At 41.7% G+C, this 18,912-nt stretch overlaps 1 protein-coding gene across 4 annotated transcripts; it reads right to left on the reverse strand.

Annotated features, from left to right (window-relative positions):
- Nucleotides 1-7: 7 nt before the first annotated feature.
- Nucleotides 8-18,688, reverse strand: LOC147320825 (clustered mitochondria protein homolog). Of its 4 annotated transcripts, XM_086309032.1 has the most exons (30): nucleotides 18,424-18,687; nucleotides 18,104-18,180; nucleotides 13,477-14,796; nucleotides 12,245-12,405; nucleotides 11,985-12,156; nucleotides 11,562-11,702; nucleotides 11,348-11,478; nucleotides 11,112-11,266; nucleotides 10,804-10,929; nucleotides 10,526-10,715; nucleotides 10,353-10,445; nucleotides 9,933-10,151; nucleotides 9,629-9,804; nucleotides 9,200-9,511; nucleotides 8,967-9,100; nucleotides 8,555-8,656; nucleotides 8,336-8,436; nucleotides 8,103-8,255; nucleotides 7,636-7,698; nucleotides 7,300-7,547; nucleotides 7,056-7,140; nucleotides 5,342-5,495; nucleotides 4,143-4,282; nucleotides 3,951-4,031; nucleotides 3,399-3,524; nucleotides 1,869-1,990; nucleotides 1,620-1,713; nucleotides 1,404-1,538; nucleotides 1,247-1,320; nucleotides 8-1,115 (listed from the first exon to the last, which is right to left on the reverse strand). In XM_086309032.1, the coding sequence occupies exons 3-30, from the start codon at nucleotides 14,750-14,752 to the stop codon at nucleotides 1,019-1,021; spliced, it is 5,061 nt and encodes a 1,686-aa protein (XP_086165158.1). In that variant the 5' UTR covers nucleotides 14,753-14,796; nucleotides 18,104-18,180; nucleotides 18,424-18,687; the 3' UTR covers nucleotides 8-1,018. The 4 variants fall into 4 exon arrangements, with proteins under 4 accessions (XP_086165158.1, XP_086165155.1, XP_086165154.1 ...); XM_086309029.1 differs by having other exon boundaries at nucleotides 7,056-7,547; nucleotides 18,099-18,180; nucleotides 18,424-18,688; XM_086309028.1 differs by having other exon boundaries at nucleotides 7,056-7,547.
- Nucleotides 18,689-18,912: the final 224 nt, after the last annotated feature.

Consider the following 18,912-nt stretch of genomic DNA (forward strand, 5'->3'; position numbering starts at 1 on the left):
GTCACCATGGCGTTATAAGTCATTTTTATTGTCAGCTGCATCCATGTTTTGATTTGAATAGATGAAATTACACCGCCATGCTTCGGCTCTACAGATGTTGATTTATACTAAACAACTCACAGGAAGCTATATCAGAAATACTCGGATAGTTTTCAGATGGAATAATATATAAAATATATAAAACTGTCGCTGTTTTTATGAAGTAGAAATGCAATCTCAAAGCCTAATCCTCTCATTTTTAAGCTTTCTGTTATTATATAATAGAAGAATAAAAAAATAAGATGATATTAATAACAACTAAATTGTGGTACACATCTAAATCAGTCTCACACAATAAAATGTATTCATTAAAGTGCCCACAGCCTACCTATTCTCACTCGAATGTTACTTGATTCACACAAGTAACATAAATGTTGGACTTTCAGGTCTGTGGCCTATCGCACAATACAAAACACACACTTAATATAAGCCTATAAAATAGTTACTTAAAAAAAATCTATTTCTTCTGCATAATGGGAACCTATCTACTCTACTTTGTTCTGAGAAATGCTCATGGCACAAGTGTGAAACCCAGTGGACACTCAGGGTAGTGCAAGAAGACGACATGCCATTTCACAATCTGAGATATTAAACACTGTGGCTATATATTTTTTTCTCTGTATACACAGTGTAAAGCTTACTGTGCTTTTCCATTCATCTAGCAGCACAATTCTTGCTTTTATTTATCTACTTTCACGACAAAAAGGAAGTGAGTTGAACGTGTTTGCCATCACGTACAGTGCCGTACAGTTCGGCAAGAGCTTTATTATGGCACTGATAATCTATGTCTACTGACAACAGCAGAGCAAAGTCCTCTTTTAACAGGAGACAGGTGCACCTGGGTGACCTGTTTAATAACGGCATTGTTTTGCCTCGCTTTCATCCGCCATTGCTGCTCATTGTCCACAGTCACTTTCACAGATCATGCAGGTGTCCCATTGTGGTTGTGTTTTTAGTTCATAAGTCAGTATTGTTGTTTCTACTCCACAGAACTTAACAATTGATTTTCAAGCTCTTCCGTTTTCACTTTTACTTTTCCTTTAAACTCAGCCCGGAGCTCGTCAATTTCTTTTCCACTAGAAAGGAAAAGGCAAAACATATATAAAGTGAGAGGGAAAAGCACATTTACATGAACAGTTTTAATCAGGGAGTGTTAAACTGGGACATTAGTGGCTACTTTTGATCCTGTGTCTGTTTCAGTAATCACCTGAGGGGGATGAGAATGATTCCACATGTCAGGTTGAGCTGCTGGAGTATTGTGGGAAGGTTCGGTGTGGAAAACTAGAGAAAAACAGACAGTCACAACCAGAAATGCATGCACTGCATATCTGTGTATGTTCACATAACATCCAAACTGTGCAAACCTTTGGTGGTGGAATACAGGCACCAGGTGTGTTGCTGTATATTTGGTTGATGGCTTTCTGAAGGATCACAGCCTGCTGAGTGAGGCTCTTCAGGTATTCCGAGCTTTCCGTAGTGCTGTTATGGTTCTCACCAACCTACACATGTTCAGCAACAGTTAAAATCCAGAGCAGAATGCATGGACATAACACCAGAAAACACTTTATTCTAAAACACACCTGGCTCTTATATATTGAATAAGCTTCTTTCTCGTGGTGCAGAGCTGATCGAAACTCTCCTTTACTCTCATACACAGTGGCCAGCAGGTGATGACTGTGCAGAAGAAACACATGGAAAGGCTATTTTTTTGCACAGAAAATTCAAATGTGAACAGGAAGATCACAGCAGTTGTCTTTCAAACTTTCTGTAACTGAATCTATGTTTTTTATGCAAGAAGAAGGAGCGTGAGGACAAAGTGTGTCACGTACCTGTTTGCGTGTTTCAGGGATGTGACACCGTGGTATTTTGAGGTTAAAGTTAAGGCATTCTGCAGGAACTTCAGGGACAGCTCATACTCCATCAGTCCATGAAGTACCAGACCTAGCATGCTCTAACACAGAGGAGCAAAACAGGGACACAAACGCACAAATGAGCTCTTACTCTTGAGTATTTCATGGATATGACCCACTTTGACCTTTTAACCAGTGCAATATCACATAGACTACCACTGTGTCACATAATATTGTGATTCTTATATAATGTGTTACATATTCTCAGACTTTTACTTTATATTTCACTCATTAAAATATCAAAAGGAGTCAGTTGAGGTGGTTCGGGTATCTGATTAGGATGCCTCCTGGGCAAGCATGTCCTACTGAAAGGAGGCCCTGAGGTAGACCTGGGGTTTACATCTCTTGGCTGGCCTGGGAACACTGACACACCAACAGGTTTTCTGCTTTTCGGAGTTCTTATTTTCCTCAACTGTTTTGAATGTCCAAATAAAAAAAGCTTGATGGTAAGAGGGTTTTTTTTTTTACATTAGAAAAGCAGCTCAACCGCAGCTGTCTCTCTGATGTACTCATATATAATATACGTCCAATGAAACCTGAGCATCCTTATCTCTGCCACCTCCAGCTCCACCTCGTCTTTTTGCTGTCTCTATACCGTACATCATAGCAGGTCTCACTACCATTTTGTAAACCTTCCCCTTCAGTCTGTATTGGCCCCACCTTTGAAAAGTTGACCTCAGGTATTTAAACTTATCTACCTTCACTGTCTTAACCTTTCTTTTTGCCTCCCCTCATTCACACACATGTATTCTGTCTTGCTTCTATTAACTTTCATCATTCGTCTCTTCAGTAAATACCTCCACCTCTCCAGGCTTTCCTCCACCTGCTTTCTAATCTCACTACAGATCATCTACAATATCATCTGTGAGCATTATAGTCCATTGAGACTCCCGCCTGATGTCATCTGTCAGTCTGTCCATCACTACTGTCAACAAGAAGGAGCTCAGAGCCGATCCCCGACGTAGCCTCCACTTTGAACCCATGTGTCACTTCTACTGTACACCTCACCACTGTCTTGATTTCCCATCCCTCGCATACTTCTCTGTGACTTTTGACTTCCTCATGCAGTACCACACTTCCTCTCTTGTCACCCTATAATATGCTTTCTCTAGAGCCACAGACACAGTCAAGCTAATTCTGGCCTTCTCTATACTTCTCCATCAACACTCACAAAACAAACGTCACATCTGTAGTGTTCTTTCTTGGTCATCACCTCTCTTCTTAACCTAACCACAGGTGGGACACAAGCCTGTGTGCTCCTAGTGGCGGTCACAAGCCCGGATACATGGGGAGAGCGGTATCAGGAAAGATACCCACCATAAAATCTTTGCCAAACCAAACACGCTAATATACTTTTTTTTAAAAGATTATTATTTTTGGGCCTTTTTGCTTTTAAAGTATGTGGTCACCTGCTCAATAAATAAATAAATCAGGTGGGATCTCACTTACATCCAGTAATGCTACTTGTGGATGATCATCTCCACCAACAAGCAGGGTGAGGTACCGAGCACGATACAGCAGCTGTAGAGAGGTCAAGTGGTGGCCTCCAGCAAAGCAGTAGAGGGTCAAAAAGGTCTGAAGCATAAAATGATAATATATCAAAGACATATTTTAATAAATACAGTTAAGCGTTTGGCTAGTTTTTGTTTTAATTTCTACATGAAAAAAATAATCCCTAGATCCAGTCGGTAACAGCTGCAGAACTGTGAGGCCAATATGAGCAAACTTGGGTTCTATAGATGGATTTTAAAAAACATGATAAGTGTCTTTATCCACATCACAGGGTCAAGACTTGAAAAAAAAATGATGCTGATGTTAATGAAACTATCCTTTTTTTTTTTTCTTTAACTGCAGATCTGTAAATAGGGATTGTGCCACTGAAAAATATCACTATATATATATTTTAATAAGATGTGTGGACTGGAGATCGTTAGGGTGGAAGACAACACAAATAACATAACAAGACTGTCTGTAAATTAATGAAAAAGTGACGAAACTCACATAATCTTGTATGGTCTGTGGATGGTCTATACCATGCAGTCTCTCAGAACTCATTACGGCCTTTTCCTGGTGGCTGAGGGCCTGCAATGCATGGACACGTTACAGGAAACATTGCTGTACATAACTATGGTCTGCTTGATTCAGAAAGTTAAGTACTGGTTCATTGTATAAATTAACATAATGAATATTTACATCTGCGTTTTCTCCCAAGATGTAGCTGAGCCGTCCGAGGAGGCGCAGGCACATGCACACGTCCTCATGCAGGACCCCACACACACTGCTGAATAGAGTCAGGGCCTGACTAATCAAGTTGTAGCATTCCTTGAGGAGCCCTAAAATCAAACACAAAATACTATTAATGCACAGCAAATAAACAGAAATGAATATCTGCTCCTCATATGAGGACTGGCCTTCGAGCAGATCCATTATCAGGATCTGTATTGACAATGTGCATCATAGATCGTGTTAAATACAAGGAACTGAGCGGCACAATACAGCACATATAGCATAAATGCGGTCATGTTTAATATGTGCACATGCTTGGTATAAAAGCACATATTTAAGTGTGTCATAAAATCATCCACACATGTCTACATGTAGACTGATGAGATGACTGTACAGGTTATTGATTGCTTACTCTTCTTATATAAGCTGGAAAGCCTTCTTGAGATGATTTCAATATAGGTGATGAGGTCCAGCATCCACCTACCTTGCTCTGTGGCCTTCACTATAAAGCCAGATGGGCTCAGCAAGCCATGTAGAGCTTAAAGTTGGCGTATGAAAGTGGCTGTCTCTTTACCTGGCTATATCACCATGGTAACTTATGGTGAGTGCAACATTAAAAGACATTTGCTTGGTTTTTGTGACTGACTGGCTGCTGAAGCTCCATATTAGATTAAGAATGTATTTTATTACAGAATGAGAAGTGTGGATCTTGTATCACTGGCATTAAAATAGAGTCAGTGTCGCCACTATGAACAGGAACAAAGAACTATACTCTTTCAATTTGCATGTGAGAACTTCCTCACACACAGAGCACATTAGGAAGTTACTTTTAAAACAGTGATTTTTCTTTCTTGCAATGCAAATGCAAACAAATAACAAATAGCGCGTTAAAACCTCCTGTTGATTGTGTAAGCATACTGTTAACGCTTCTTCCCACGCCACACATTTGCCCCTATCAGATGTGTGATATTTTTAGTTAGTGACATTTAGAGTTTGTGTTGATGTTTGGAGGGAAGCAGCTCCTGCTGCTGCAGGATGTTAAAATGTAGGGATCTCAAACTCCTTTTACATTGAGGGCCACATTTAATTTTACTGTAAGAAAAAGAAGAAGAACACATACACTGTATATTATGCTGTTTACGTCTATATTTGTGCTTATGTCTCACCCTGCTGCACTGCCAGCTGGGCTTGCTGAACAAGCCGCGTGGCATCCGATGACGTAGGCTTGAGATGCCGGACCACGGGAAACATGTTGACGATGTCCTCCTCACCAAATGCCGGCCTGTGTCGAGACTCAAACACATATTCCCTCAGCTGCACCTGAACACAGAGAAAGGGAATGGAGGAGGAAAGCAGATGCACTTTAAAAGTTGGATTTAATAACTTTGTGGTTTTTGGTCTGATTTTCTGCTCTAAGCACAGTAAATTGTGAACTTCAGCCATCAAAAACTCTGAAGCTTGATGTCAATATTCTATTTCTTGTGTAAAACCACAAGAAATAGAATTATGGATTTAAGAGAAAAACTAAAGTAAAAAAACATTCACTTTTCACCCATGAATGTCATGATTAAAACTATTTAACAAATGTTAAATAAATGTAATAAGTGCAAAAACAGCTCTATATGCCTCTTAAGTCGCTTAACTTTAGATCCTAGACTGCCACACTGTTCATTAATACATTCACTGGCCACTTCATTAGGTATGCCTGTTCAGCTGCTCGTTAAGACAAATATCTAATCAGCCAGTCACATGGCAGCAACCTGTGACATGGGCAAGATCATCATAATGGGGGCAAAATGTTATTTTAGTGACCTTTAACATGACATAGTTAATTTCAGAAAGTGCTGATCTGCTGGGATTTTCCTACCAACTCTAGAGTTTACAGATCTTGGTCCGAGAAAGAGAAAATATCCAGTAAGCGGCAGTTCAGTAGGTGAAAATGCTTTGCTGATGACAGAGGTCGGAGGAGAATATCAAGACTGCTTCAGGCTAATAGGAACAGGAAAGAACAGGATATGGATGCTATAATTCAAACATGTTGCCTGATTTCATGAATCTCGTTTTCCGTTGCAACATTTGGATGGTAGGGTCAGAATTTAAAGTAAACGACATGAAAGCATGGCTCCATCTAGCCTTTTAACACCAGGCTGATGGTGGTGAAATGCTGTTGGGGATATTTTTCTGGGCTCATTACTACCGACTAAGTATCATTTAAATACCACAGGTTACCTGAGTACTGTTGCTGACCATGTCCACAGTGCACCCAAAATTAAAATCTCTGAGCAGTGTTTTCAACACCTTGTTGAATCTATGCCACAAAAAATTAAGGTAACGCTGAAAGCTGAGGATTATTTGAATTGAAATCTTTGGTAGTATGTTATCTCTTTTTTTCTAAGGCTGATCATCTTGTTGATCAGCCTTGTTGGCTGAGAATCATCTGTCGACTTATTGCTATTAATACAATCTAAATGTATTTGTCATTTAATTGTTATTGAAATTTAAATGTTTTGGATATTAAAAAATGTATTCTCTAATTTAAAAAAAAAATTCTTGGATAAATGTAGGATAACATTGAATCCAGATCTTATCTTTTTTGACCTTGAAAGAACAGAAGTGTGGCAAAAAAAATAAACTAGATTACCTCACGTCAGCTTCTGCAAAGGGGTAGAAATGTTGACTCATGGTCAGTGATCAGCATTTTTATGTATTTTTTCTCCATATTTTTGTCCCGTCTGTTATGTCTTGACCAAATAAAGCAGTGTGTTGAGTATTCTATGATACAGATGTTGTGATTTCACGTAGCATTGGCAGTATGGAGACTTATGGGATGGAGACTTAATTTAAGTTCATAGGTTGCTGTATTATGAAGAGATGTCTGACCTGGATGCCTGTCTTGATGGCAATCTCTCTCAGCAGGGAGATCCTCTGAAGGTTGTGCTTTTCTATTACTTCATCTATACTTTCACTGAACACAGAGAGGATGACAGTGTGAAAGTCTTGCTGCACATATCCAGGAACACATAGGCACACACACACACACACACACACACACACACACACACACACACACACACACACACACACACACACACACACACACACACACACGCACGCACGCAAACACCTGTCAAATGTGTAGTGATAATAATCTCGAGCCTCAGCCCTGATCCTGCCCCACAGCTCGCCGGACGTCAGCCTAGCCCACACGCTGTCACTCAACAATGTGACTCGACTCCCGTGACTCCGGCGTCGGCGGCTCCTGCGACGGGAGAGCAGCTCGTCTGAGAAGGAGTCGGGGAAGCAGGAGGAGGAGGTCAGGAGGCAGTTTAGGAAGTGACTGACAGCTGCAGAGAAAGCTGCAGGTTCCACATCCTGGGAGAAAATAAGGTAATTGCTGATAAATCAAAAACAATGATAGGTTGCGTAGTGATTAGTACATGTGTTTTCTTAATCTGAGCACCTGCAGGTAGGTCCTGAAGATGTGTTTGGCACTTCTGAGGATGATTTCACTGACGCAAATTCTCTGTAAGGGAAGAGGAGAGAAGACTTCGAGAAAAAGTTCATGAGATCAAACTGCAGGACTAGCTCAGTCTTCACAATCTACGTGTGAAGGCTAATATTGAGAAGCCAGCTCTTGCTGCTTCACACTATATGAACAAACATTTAAAGGCTTGATGAAGGTTTAAACTTTTGATTTCAGAGATGTTTCTTGATTTCTTGATATGACAACCGCTTTTCTATTTTCTTGCAAAATAAACAAAGCTTATAATAATAACAACAATAATGATTAGGAACAGGTTTCTTATACAATGCGGTATATTCAGTGGAAAAAAATGCACGCTGGACCAGCCTAACAGACCCGCCTTATTCATATATGCTGAATAATAGCATTTATGTGGTATGGTTATTAATAGCTGTATTATGTGCCTGTATATGGCCGAGTCGTCTTCTCTCCTCCACCCTGCCGAGCTCCCTCAGTATGGTGCCCAGATATCGCACGTTCACACCCCGCTGATGAAGCGCTGAGGTCAGACTTCCGCCATCCATTGGCACTGCTGTGTGGTCAAGACAGTCCATCAACTATAACAGAAATGACACACACACATCATCTTACACTTTATGCGATACACTTAAACATTATCACTCCACACACAACTGACCATTGCTGGGATCTGATGCGACAGGAGAAAAGCAGCTGCCTCCCACAGCAGGCACCTTTGCCTCTGAACCTCCTCTAAACACTCAGCAGGGAATCGAGCACCTGCAGGAAAGACACACAGTTCATCTTTAATCTGACAACATATACATACATACATATATATATATATATATATATATTACTCTGAGTATTTGTATGTGAGCACGAGGGTGTTCAGTACCTGGAGAGCAAACATCAGGATTGAAGCGGATGTCAAAGCAGGAGTCACTCACTGAGCCGACGGCTCTACAAGCTTTCAGGATCGCATTTCTTTTACTTATTTCTACAAAAATCAAATATGAAAGTATTGTTAGCCAACATGAAGATAATCCGCTTTCTTTGCCCTCACACATCTGTTAACATTTGATATTTGCATTTTCATTTTGTGGCTCTATCATCTGTGATTCAGGCCTATGATAAAAATTCTTTAGTGTGTGCAGATTATTGCATGTGTTCCAGCTTCTTCTGACCTTCTGTAGATTTCTCCATCAACAGTTTAAAATCAAACATCACATCTGCAATGCTCTTTCTCAGCATGACACCTCTGTACATATGTCATATTCACTTTATTCACTGTATAAGGTCTTATTCACCCATGTCAGCACTGGCTGCAGGTCTCTCCCCAGTATCTGAATCACAGATGGGCTTCTCGCTCCACTCTGTGGCTTCATCCTGTTCAGTCAGCTGGCTCAGCTCATGCGACACCATCTTCATGAAAAGCTCATACCTACATCATAAAATAAAAGATAAGAAGATGAGAAAGCTCATTTTCTAACATTGGCTCATGCTGCTTGTCTAGTAGTTCAGTTCTGAAAGTCTCCCTCACCTGTGCTGAATGAAGGCCTCAATCAGCTCAGGTCTCAGGCTGGCCAGACTGTGACAATGGAGACATGGGTAACCAAAGCTCTGGCACTCCTTCGGCACCTCCTCCCTCCTCTCCTCTGTCTCTGAGAACTGGAAGTTAAGATCTGGGGGGAAGGTTCGCAGGAGGTCCAAGATGTAAGGTCGTCCATCATTACCCAGGATGCCTATGGTCTCGATGCCAGAGCAAAGCTCCACCGGTCTGTTGTTGTGGTCTAAAACCTGGTGACGCTGGATTCTCAGCTGCTTACTGGTTTTATCCAGCAGCTCCAGAAACCTGCCATAAAACACACTCCTGCTCAGCTGCAGTAATAGTGACAAAATAAAAGGGCACGTCCGGCTTTTCAATCAAGAGCTACAATATAAGATTTCACTGAGTATGTAGGAATGTTACCTCGGATGAGTAAACACTGTCTTGCCGTTGTCATTGGAGCCGTACACTATACTCTCCTCCTGATTTTTCTCAAGTATCCCAGGAATGATCGTCTGTGCAATAACTCGGACACCACGATAATCCACCACAACTGTGCCGATTGTGTGTAGCCCCTCTATGTCCACTGATGCATATGCCTGCAGCCGTGCAGATTATTTTTTGACCAGTTTGACCATTAATATCCTTATAACTACACCCTTAAAGATATCTGAAATGATAATTTCCTCCCAAACACCTCCCCAGTCATACCATCAGGATCTCTCACCTGAGCTCCTCTTAGGTCACAGATGGCAGCAGCGTGAGCAGCAGTGTTTCCCCCTAGTGGTCGGTAGTGCTCAGACACATCAAACCCCTGGCTGAAGAAGAGGTTGTTCCACATGAACATTTGCAAATGAGGCGACTCCCCTGGGTTTATCGGCATGATGTTGCCGTCAATGACAGCCGTAGCACCTCGTGTCGCAGCGGCCACAAAGTCACTGTTGGTCTGCGAGGAGGGATTCAAATACTGGTTAATGAGTTTATGTTTCAATAAAACAATTTGGTCCCAGAGGAGGAAGAAGAATAGAGGAAACATAAGAGGACTGTTATAAGAGGTCATGGCTTCTGGGCTTTAAATTGATTATCACAGGTTTGCATCATTAGTAATGAAGGACAGACTTGGAAAGATGATGTTGGGAATCCGCACCTTGAAAATGCTCCTCTCTCTGTGCAGTCGTTCCTGCAGGGAGCTCCCGGGGAGCTCCCTGCATCCCTGAAGCTCCTCGTTCCAGTCCCGACTCTGAGATCATGACACACAACCTAAATATCAGCATCATCATCGCCATCAGTTGAAATGTAAAATCAAACCTATATTTTTACATGTCCTGCATTTCCACATTTAGGTTGCCTCCTCGATCTTGCGTCCACTACCGTATGCTCATCCTGGCCCATGTAGCTGGCGTGCGTCTCCTCCGCTCTCACGCAGTCAAGAGTGTGGTCCTCGTGTGGCGCAGTCCAGGTGAACACCTGGAATGGTGCTGCAATGCGCTCATAAGGGTGCTGCTGAACTCTGGCTCACAGCAGAGGATGGAAAATATTTTTACTGTCAAGCTTCATGCTAAAACAAGTTCTAAATCGATTCCAAACAGTTGGCTCACCTCTTCTTCTGCAGGGCGGTGAAGTTTTTCCTGAAAGCAGGGCTGACTTGACTCAGCAGCTCCACTAGAGAATGGCAAAGGGTTTTAGGAACTGCAGGTTTGGGGTTAAAGTTGAAGGCAGTTGACCTGAAGAAGTCAGAGAAGAGCACACGCCAAGTCAAGGCAAGTTTATACCCTTGAGTAACTACAGTACTCAAGGGGAAATACCAATGTTTAATTATAATTATAACTATTAAACCTACTGGAAACATCTGAACAAAATATCTTGCCAGGATGGATAAAACCTTTTTATAGCATGTAAAACTCACTGATTGAGGAAGAAACCCCGTGTAGAGGATGTAATATTGAGTTCTCTATCCTCCATAGTCAGGACATTCAGGTATATTAAGTCACCGTGCATCTTCCTGTTTCCTGGAGGTGGGTTCCAACTGCTGAGGGTCAAGACCCGCAGGCACTGCAAAGGCTGTCATTTCACTGTTGTTTAACCACGACTAAATGCACATTTACCCAGCCTTAACTGCATGTAGAAAAACTGACAGCTCACCTTCCAGTCCTCTCTGACTGGTTGAAGTGGACACAGCGGTCGCTCCTTAGAGCCGGGGAGGACGTATTCTGGAGGGCTGCAGTCAACAGACTCCCTTTCAGAAGCTCGCCTCTTCCCCACGCTCTGACCATCTGCAGGGTTGAACGTAAAGGTGAAAGGGTTGAGCGCTTTCTTATAGGGAAGCTGATCCTAATGTATGACAGAGGGGCGTTACCATTGTTTCCTGTGGTGTAGAAGGTGAGGTAAGACAGTGAGCTGCCGTTCACGCCGTTGTACGCATCGGTGGGGTCGAGGCTCCTCAGAAGATCACGTACATGTCTGAGATGAAGACGAGCATCACGCACCGAGTAAGATTCTGCAACAGGAGCAACAACGCTCACAAAGGATTCAAATCTATCTTGCACGAGTGCGGGATTAAATGGAAGAATTTTCCATATGAAGATGCTCATGAAATAAGATTATCAAGTGGAAATGCAGAAATAGTAATGCTAAATAATTTAACATCAGTATAAGAAGGTATGGATGTTTTGTACTCATGTTTTTCTTTCACTCTAATACTATTTTGAGAAATGACTCAAATGGTGAATCATCACATGAAGACAAAACTAATGCAGTAAGAACAGGAAGAGGCAGTTACCCTCCACCACCTTGATCACCGCTCCGTCACGGATGCCCGGGACAGAGTGCAGCTCATTAAGGCTGTCGAGCGTGACACCACCCAGCTGGAGGGAGAAGCACGTGCGATGGCAGGTGATCTCATGATCCATAAGCACCTGGTGGAGCTCTACAACCAACATCTGGCCGGTCACCTGATGGTGGAGGAGAAACATGAGAGCTGAAGTGAAATGAAGACACAGTGAAGTGAATCTTTGAGAAAACAGGGACTAACAACAGAACCTGTAGCTCAAAACTTTCTGTTCCCGGAGGCTGGATTCTGACAGTAAAACTTGTCTCTTGGAGATCAACTATGTCTTGGATACTGAGTTTTTTCCTTTTATCATCATCAGACTGCTCTGGGAGATCATCTTCAGAGGGTGCTGTAGCTGGATTTGGATGTGCTGTTAAACAGAAGAGAAAAGACAAAAATAGACCATTGAGATGAAACTGGCTGAAAAACAAACAAACACTTTAATGTGAGTTAATCAGGTGGAAAATACAAATTCAAAATGAAAATAAAAACAAGGAAAGTTGATCATACAGGAAGCACCCCGAGAGCATCCTGCTCACTCTCTGGGCAGTATTTACTAAGTGCAGAGGATTGCATACATACTTTAAGAAGTTTGTAGTGGAGTAAAAATCAGATAAGGGTAGCATGGCAGATGTTTACTCTGATTACCCAACATTATGTTGGAGCGGGTAATGGATAATAGATGCTGATTTGCGAATAACTGGACATGAACAACTTGAGCTTATTATATAATTTTATATTACAGTGTATTTAGGCTTTTCCACATTCCAACAAACACTACACTTATGAGAATCAATGTTTTTAAATTATAAAGCTTTTTGTCAATTTTTGGAGATTATATCTCAGAATTTCAGGAGCAGGACCACGCCTCCAAACACGCTCCTGCTGGTTGTCATCTATATAGGTTCCCCCAGTTCTGCAAGCTGTTCATTCTCGTTTATGTGCCCCACCCTCCCTCCCTCCTTGTTCTCAATTCTTTAACTTATTCACTCCTATTAGTACATGGGGATCCGCCAAACCCAGTCCCCTTCGAGGCCTTCCCCAAACCGCAGCTCAATTCATGTCCAAGTATTCACCTTTACCTACTAAAACGCTGTCAAACCTAAAATGAGGACGTAGGCCCAGCTAGTGAATTGACCTTGAAGTCCTTGAAGAGCAGGATCTACACCCCTATGAAATTTGACCAGAAATCTTTCAAAACTTTTTAAGTTATTGTTTTTACAGACAGAAACAATGACACGACCAAAAATACCAAAAATATGCCCTCCTTGTCCGAGGAAGTGAAAAAGATCTAAAAAATGAAAAGGAAGGTGAATGAAGATATGGTGTTATCATCCAGAGTTTTTCACTGTGATAGATTTCAGACTAAATAAATGAGTTCTTAAACACAGTCTTAGCTTAACCAGCTGTAATACTGACTACAAAAAAAAAATCCACTCACTTTGGACATGTGTTGCTCCCAGAAACAGTCTGTCAACTAAAAAAAGGGTCATTCGATCAATCTTAGTCTCTCCTTCTTCTTCTCCTTCTGCCTGTCGCTCATCAGTCTTGATGGCTTCCTCTAACTTCTTTGGCAGATGTGACTTGTCCTGACTTTGAATATGACCTGCTGTCTGAACCACAGAATTGTTTGTTTTTATGTGGATATTATTATGTTGCTTTTCATTTGCAGTCTGCTCTAACTCTTCCATCTGTCCATTGTCCTGATTGCTCTGTTGTTTCAGGTTCACACAACCCTCAGTGGGGTTAAAGTTTTCCACATTTTCTGTGTCATTATTGCTGCATTTTGTCATCTTCTCTGACTCCACTGCAGCAATGTTTTCATTTGTGCCGCTGACCTTGTGGTCAGCCTGCATCACTGAGGTGTGTTTGGATTCAGTCTTTTGCTCGTCTGGCTTTTTGTTGCACTGTAAGGTTGTCGACTCTCTCAGGGCAGAATCTGTATGTTCCTCTTCAATTGGGTCAGTGTTTCTTTCTGTCTGCAAAGTTAGCTTTGTTAAGGTGGCCGTCACTTCGAGTTTGTCTTTGGCTGTCTGCCTTCCTACCTTTCCTGGCAGCTTCAAGTCAGCAGAAACTTCAACGTCACACCAAATGTCACTGCTTTTCTTCTCCGATGTTTGTGCCTCCAAAAGCAGCTGTTCCACACCTTCATGTTGATCCCAATCATGCATCTCTTTTCCAGTCTCACTATTAATGATCATACTTCCTCCCCTCACCACCCTCTTATTACCGAACTCGAGTGTTTCTGTTTGTGTTTGAACTTCTGTTTGCGACTCAGTCTGAGTCTGCACCCCCATACCAATCTGGGTCTCTATTTCAGTCTGAGTCTCAACCTCAGAGTACCCTCTGCCTCGCATCTCATTACTCCTTCCTTGTTCTTCGCTTCTTTGCTCGCCCATCCCCTCGCCTCCTCCTTCATCCTCCTCAGACACGAGCAGACACACCATTGGCTCCACCAGAGTCACATCTCCTCCCAGGCTACTGCTTAGGATGATGTCAGGAAACAGAAAGTTCTCCGGTTCGAGGGCCAGGTTTGTTATACTGTTTGTTGAGACGGTTAACACGTCGTCCTCCGAGTTGTCCAGCAAACTCAGTGACTCACATTCACTCTCTTCGCTGGACAGCAGAGGAGATCTTTCTGCCTCACCCAGGCCTGGTGTATCCTGACACTTAAAGTAGTTTGAGAGGGTCTGGCAGCACTGGAAGATGTTTCCCATGGTGCCTTTATGCGCTAAAAAGAAGTAAAAACTGTGAAGGTGACCTAGAGAGGACCAAAAAAAAAAAAAACTATGTTAGTGTCAAACCCCAGTAGAGTCCACTTATACTTTCATACTTGAGCCAGTGTTGTTCAGTTACAACAATAAAAAGGAAACAAATAAGTCAAACTAGGAAATACCAAGCAACAAGACCCTACAGTTTTGACAAAGTAGGAACTTTATTTAGAGATAATGAATGGTCCTAATTATTCCTCATTTCACCAGAAAACAACGCAATCATACACAAACATTAGACATTGTTTTCTTTTCTAGATAAACCTGACATTATTGGTGCTATGTTTTCTATCTTTACATTGGTGGAATGAATTATTTAATCTCTGGCGGATCTCAGCCCATTTTATGTATAAAGCACATCTGTCCACAAAACCAGTTTCTCACCAGTTCCTCAACATAGAGCCCCATGCAAGAGCTTACCTCATGGGGTTGGGATGGTCATAAGAAAGGTGGCAGATTAGCCCACAACTTCATGGGAGGAGCATGTTAATGATCTGAAGGCAGCCACCAAGAAAACTGGTGGTAACACTACACTGCAATTGATTGAAACATTGCAGCACCTGCAAGGTCCCTCTGTTGAAGAATACCCATCTTTAGTTTGCCCACTCCTCTTTATCATTTACAGAAAACATGTAAATGAAGTGCTGTGACCAAATGAAACTAAACTTGAGCCACCATGTTTGAAGGATGAGAAATGCTGAGTATCACCCAAAGATCACCAAACCCACAGTCAAGCATAGAGGTGGAAACATCATGCTTTAGGGCTGTTTTCAGCTAAGGGTACAGGAAGACTCCACCACATTGAGGCACTATCGGACAGGGTCATATACTGTAAAATCTTGGATGAGAACTAGGGCTGGGTGATATGGCCTAAAATTCATATCGCGATATAATTTGAAGCATGTGCGGTAACGATATATATCGCGATATATTCTTTTCTTCTGTATAACGTGTTTTCCACACTATAAGGCACACTTAAAATCCCTTAATTTTCTCAGAAATCGAGAGTGTGCCTTATGTATGCATTCTGGTTGTGTTTACTGACCTCGAACCGATTTTGGCTGCAGAAATCTGTTAAAAAATGTTTTAGTACAACTTTGGTAAGCCGCACTGCTTGATGGATTGTCAGAGCATTACGACTGCCGTAGTGAGGAGCTTCGCGGAGTAATCTGGGTCCAAAACTCCATTATGGGCTCAAAATGTGGTCATAAATATTTTGTACTTGTAAATCAGTTTCGTATGTGTAAAAAGAATTTGTGCGTGCGTAAAAAAGATTTGTCTATGGACTTAGCCAAAAAAAAAAAAAACCCTGCAAGTTACAAGTACGAATTTTGACCCGATTTTTCTTCCTTTCATCTGATTGGTCAATGTCATGTCAATCACAAATGTAACAATCCAGTCAGAGAACAGTGGGTTTGGCTGTCAGAGGGGCGCTTTTTTGAACTGCAGGTCTTTTTTACACATACAAATCTTTTTTACGCACACACAAATTTTTTTTACACATACAAATCTTTTTTATGCACACACAAATTATTTTTACACATACAAATCTTTTTTACACACACACACAAATATTTTTAGACATACAAAACCGATTTCCAAGTACAAAATATTTATGACCACATTTTGAGCCCATCAGGTCCTAAAGTCAAACGAACACTGAGAGTTAAAAATGGTCTAAATTCTTTAATCTTTAATAAAATCATCAGCGTTGCTGCTTTACCAGGTGTAACAATTAAGTTTAACATCCAGGCATCCATGAAAACAGAAGTTATTAAATTTAACAGAGTTAGAAGTTAACAGGAAGTTAGCTTGCTAGTTTCCACCTACCACTTCCAAAATAATGAAGACAGAAAACTAAACAGCAGTGGAGTTTGCAGGGTTACTGAAGTTGGACTACCTGGTATATAATGTTGTGCTACGTGATTGCTAACAACACAGCTATGTTAGCAAAACATTAGCACAGTGAAGCTGGAGGATGAACGCCAACTTTTTTCCACTCGATAAAAGTTAACGTGAGGGATTCTGGTGGTTAGGGACTAATGCAATCGCATAGCAGGATGCTATACACGGGCCAAACTTCAGTCAGGAGAACAACTGAGATCATTCATCCACAACACAAGGTTAGTTATTAATATACTGCAACATAGAGCAGCTGCGAGAGAATTCAACATTAATAAATCAATGTTACGGAAGTGGAGGAAGCACAGTTTTTGGCTTTCCCCATATTTCAAAAGTGCTTCATCTCTTTGCTATGACTCTCGGCATAATTTGCAGATAATGGTTGTAGCCACTGCCATGCTTTCGACCAAACCAGGCGCAGCTTGATGACATCATCAACATGTGCTATCGCGATAGAGCGGTATAGTCAAATCTCTATTGTTGGCCAAATCGTTTCTATCGTATATCGTTTATATCGCCAACCCCTAATGAGAACCTCCTTCTTTCAGCCAGAGCCCTGAAGGTGTCTCATAGGATGGCTCTTTCACCATGACAGCTACTCAAAACATGCCACCATGGCAACAAAGGAGGGGCTAAAGAAGAAACACTTCAAGGTAATGGAGTAGCATTGCTGATCTCCAGACTTCTAGACCTCACCCTGTAAAAAATCTGAGGGGGGCAGCCTGAAAATTTTCACAGTTTCTGTAAAGAGGAGTGGGTCAAATTCCCTTCTAGGATGTGTGCAAACCTAGTGACCATCTACAAGAAACGTCTTTTGCCTGTGCTTGCTAACAAGCAAAAGTACAAAGTCATGTTTTGCTTGGGAATGAAAAACCTATTTCGATCAATGACATTTAAAACAATTTATAACTTTTTTATAATGTCCTTCTTCTGGATTTTTGGTTGATATTCTGTCTCTCTCTATTAGATTGAAACTACCATAAAACGAGAGTCTGATGATTTCATTACAAGGGAGCAAACTTACAAATTTAGGATTGGATCAGATAACTGTTTCCCCCCACAATACAAATTCCTGACTGCACATTTGATAACGCTGTCTTATGCTACCCAAAGCAAACACACAAAAAAACCCAAACTAATTATATTTTAGTATCACGTTTTAACTTCTCAGCTTGCAGCTGTGATGTACAGTCGTACTTCTGGCTGAGGTTAGTAGACATCAGAAGCACGCACTTTCAGTCTGGTGTGAGCGTCTAAGCCGTAACTGAGTTCTAGTTTTGACACTGCCACAAGCGTGCGTGTGTGTGTCATGTGTAAATGCAAGCAGCTTAGAGCCTTAGACGACAGCTGATGACAGGACAATCATGAAGTATTCCTGCAGAGGTGTCACCTTACAGTGGAAGGGCCTGGAAAACCTCAGAGACAAATTCTGATCAGGCGAACTCAGCAGTGATGTTGGATGTGTAAAAATCCTGGAATGAGGAAGAAAACAGATGAGAAGGAGAAAAATATCCTCTAAAAAGCTTCAAAAGAGCCAAAGTAAAACAGCAGAAGATCTGAAATGGACAGAGTTATGATTTTATATGTAACATGTAGCACACATTATTTTGACCTCATGAGAACACAAGCACAGCAGAAAATGAGCGCACATGTCTCAAAACAGAGAAAATCACATCAGTTCATTACAGATTAATGTAGCAAATCTACAACCCTACCATCCAGTGTAGAAAGACTGAGTCTGTCAGTCTGTTTCATCTTCTCCAGATTCTCCTGCTCCTCATGGAATCAGAAACGTAAGTTTCCTCAGGCTTTCCTCCAGAGCAGGAGGCTCCCCAGTCCTTACAGCGAAACCACATTACACAAACTATGTGTGTGTCTGCCCTTCAAGGGTAGGAGAGGAGCTGTGGCAGGCCCTCTGCTCAAACACACAGTACCCGTCCAAGTCCAGAAGAGGGCAACCTTTCTGCCGCTCATGATGCAACTTCCTGTATTCAGATCGGCCCATGCTTTCTCTATCAATCTTGAACGTGTGAGCACGTGCAATGTATATAAATAGCATCAGCAGGAGAAGGAGGAGGAAGAGGAGGAGGACTGGGACGAGGGCTGGCGCCTTTTCACATTGTGTGAGATGTAAACATGACACAGCAAACACCTCCTCAGACACTCAGTGCTGGAAATGAGGCTCCAGTAGGTGCGCTGAAAAC

The sequence above is a fragment of the Aulonocara sp. 'chitande type north' Nkhata Bay genome, linkage group LG10 (genome assembly GCF_057382095.1).
Source record: "Aulonocara sp. 'chitande type north' Nkhata Bay isolate Kocher_YH1m ecotype deep benthic linkage group LG10, A_spYH_male_GT1.1, whole genome shotgun sequence".
NCBI classification, from domain to species: domain Eukaryota; kingdom Metazoa; phylum Chordata; class Actinopteri; order Cichliformes; family Cichlidae; genus Aulonocara; species Aulonocara sp. 'chitande type north' Nkhata Bay.

Coding starts and splice junctions, on each gene's coding strand:
- LOC147320825 (XM_086309029.1), bottom strand. CDS start 14,752: ATGGGAAACATCTTCCAGTGCTGCCAGACCCTCTCAAACTACTTTAAG. Junction 9,512..9,628: donor ACAGTGTTTACTCATCCGAG/GTAACATTCCTA, acceptor GTTTTATGGCAG/GTTTCTGGAGCTGCTGGATA. Junction 7,548..7,635: donor TCTTCAGGACCTACCTGCAG/GTGCTCAGATTA, acceptor ATTTTCTCCCAG/GATGTGGAACCTGCAGCTTT.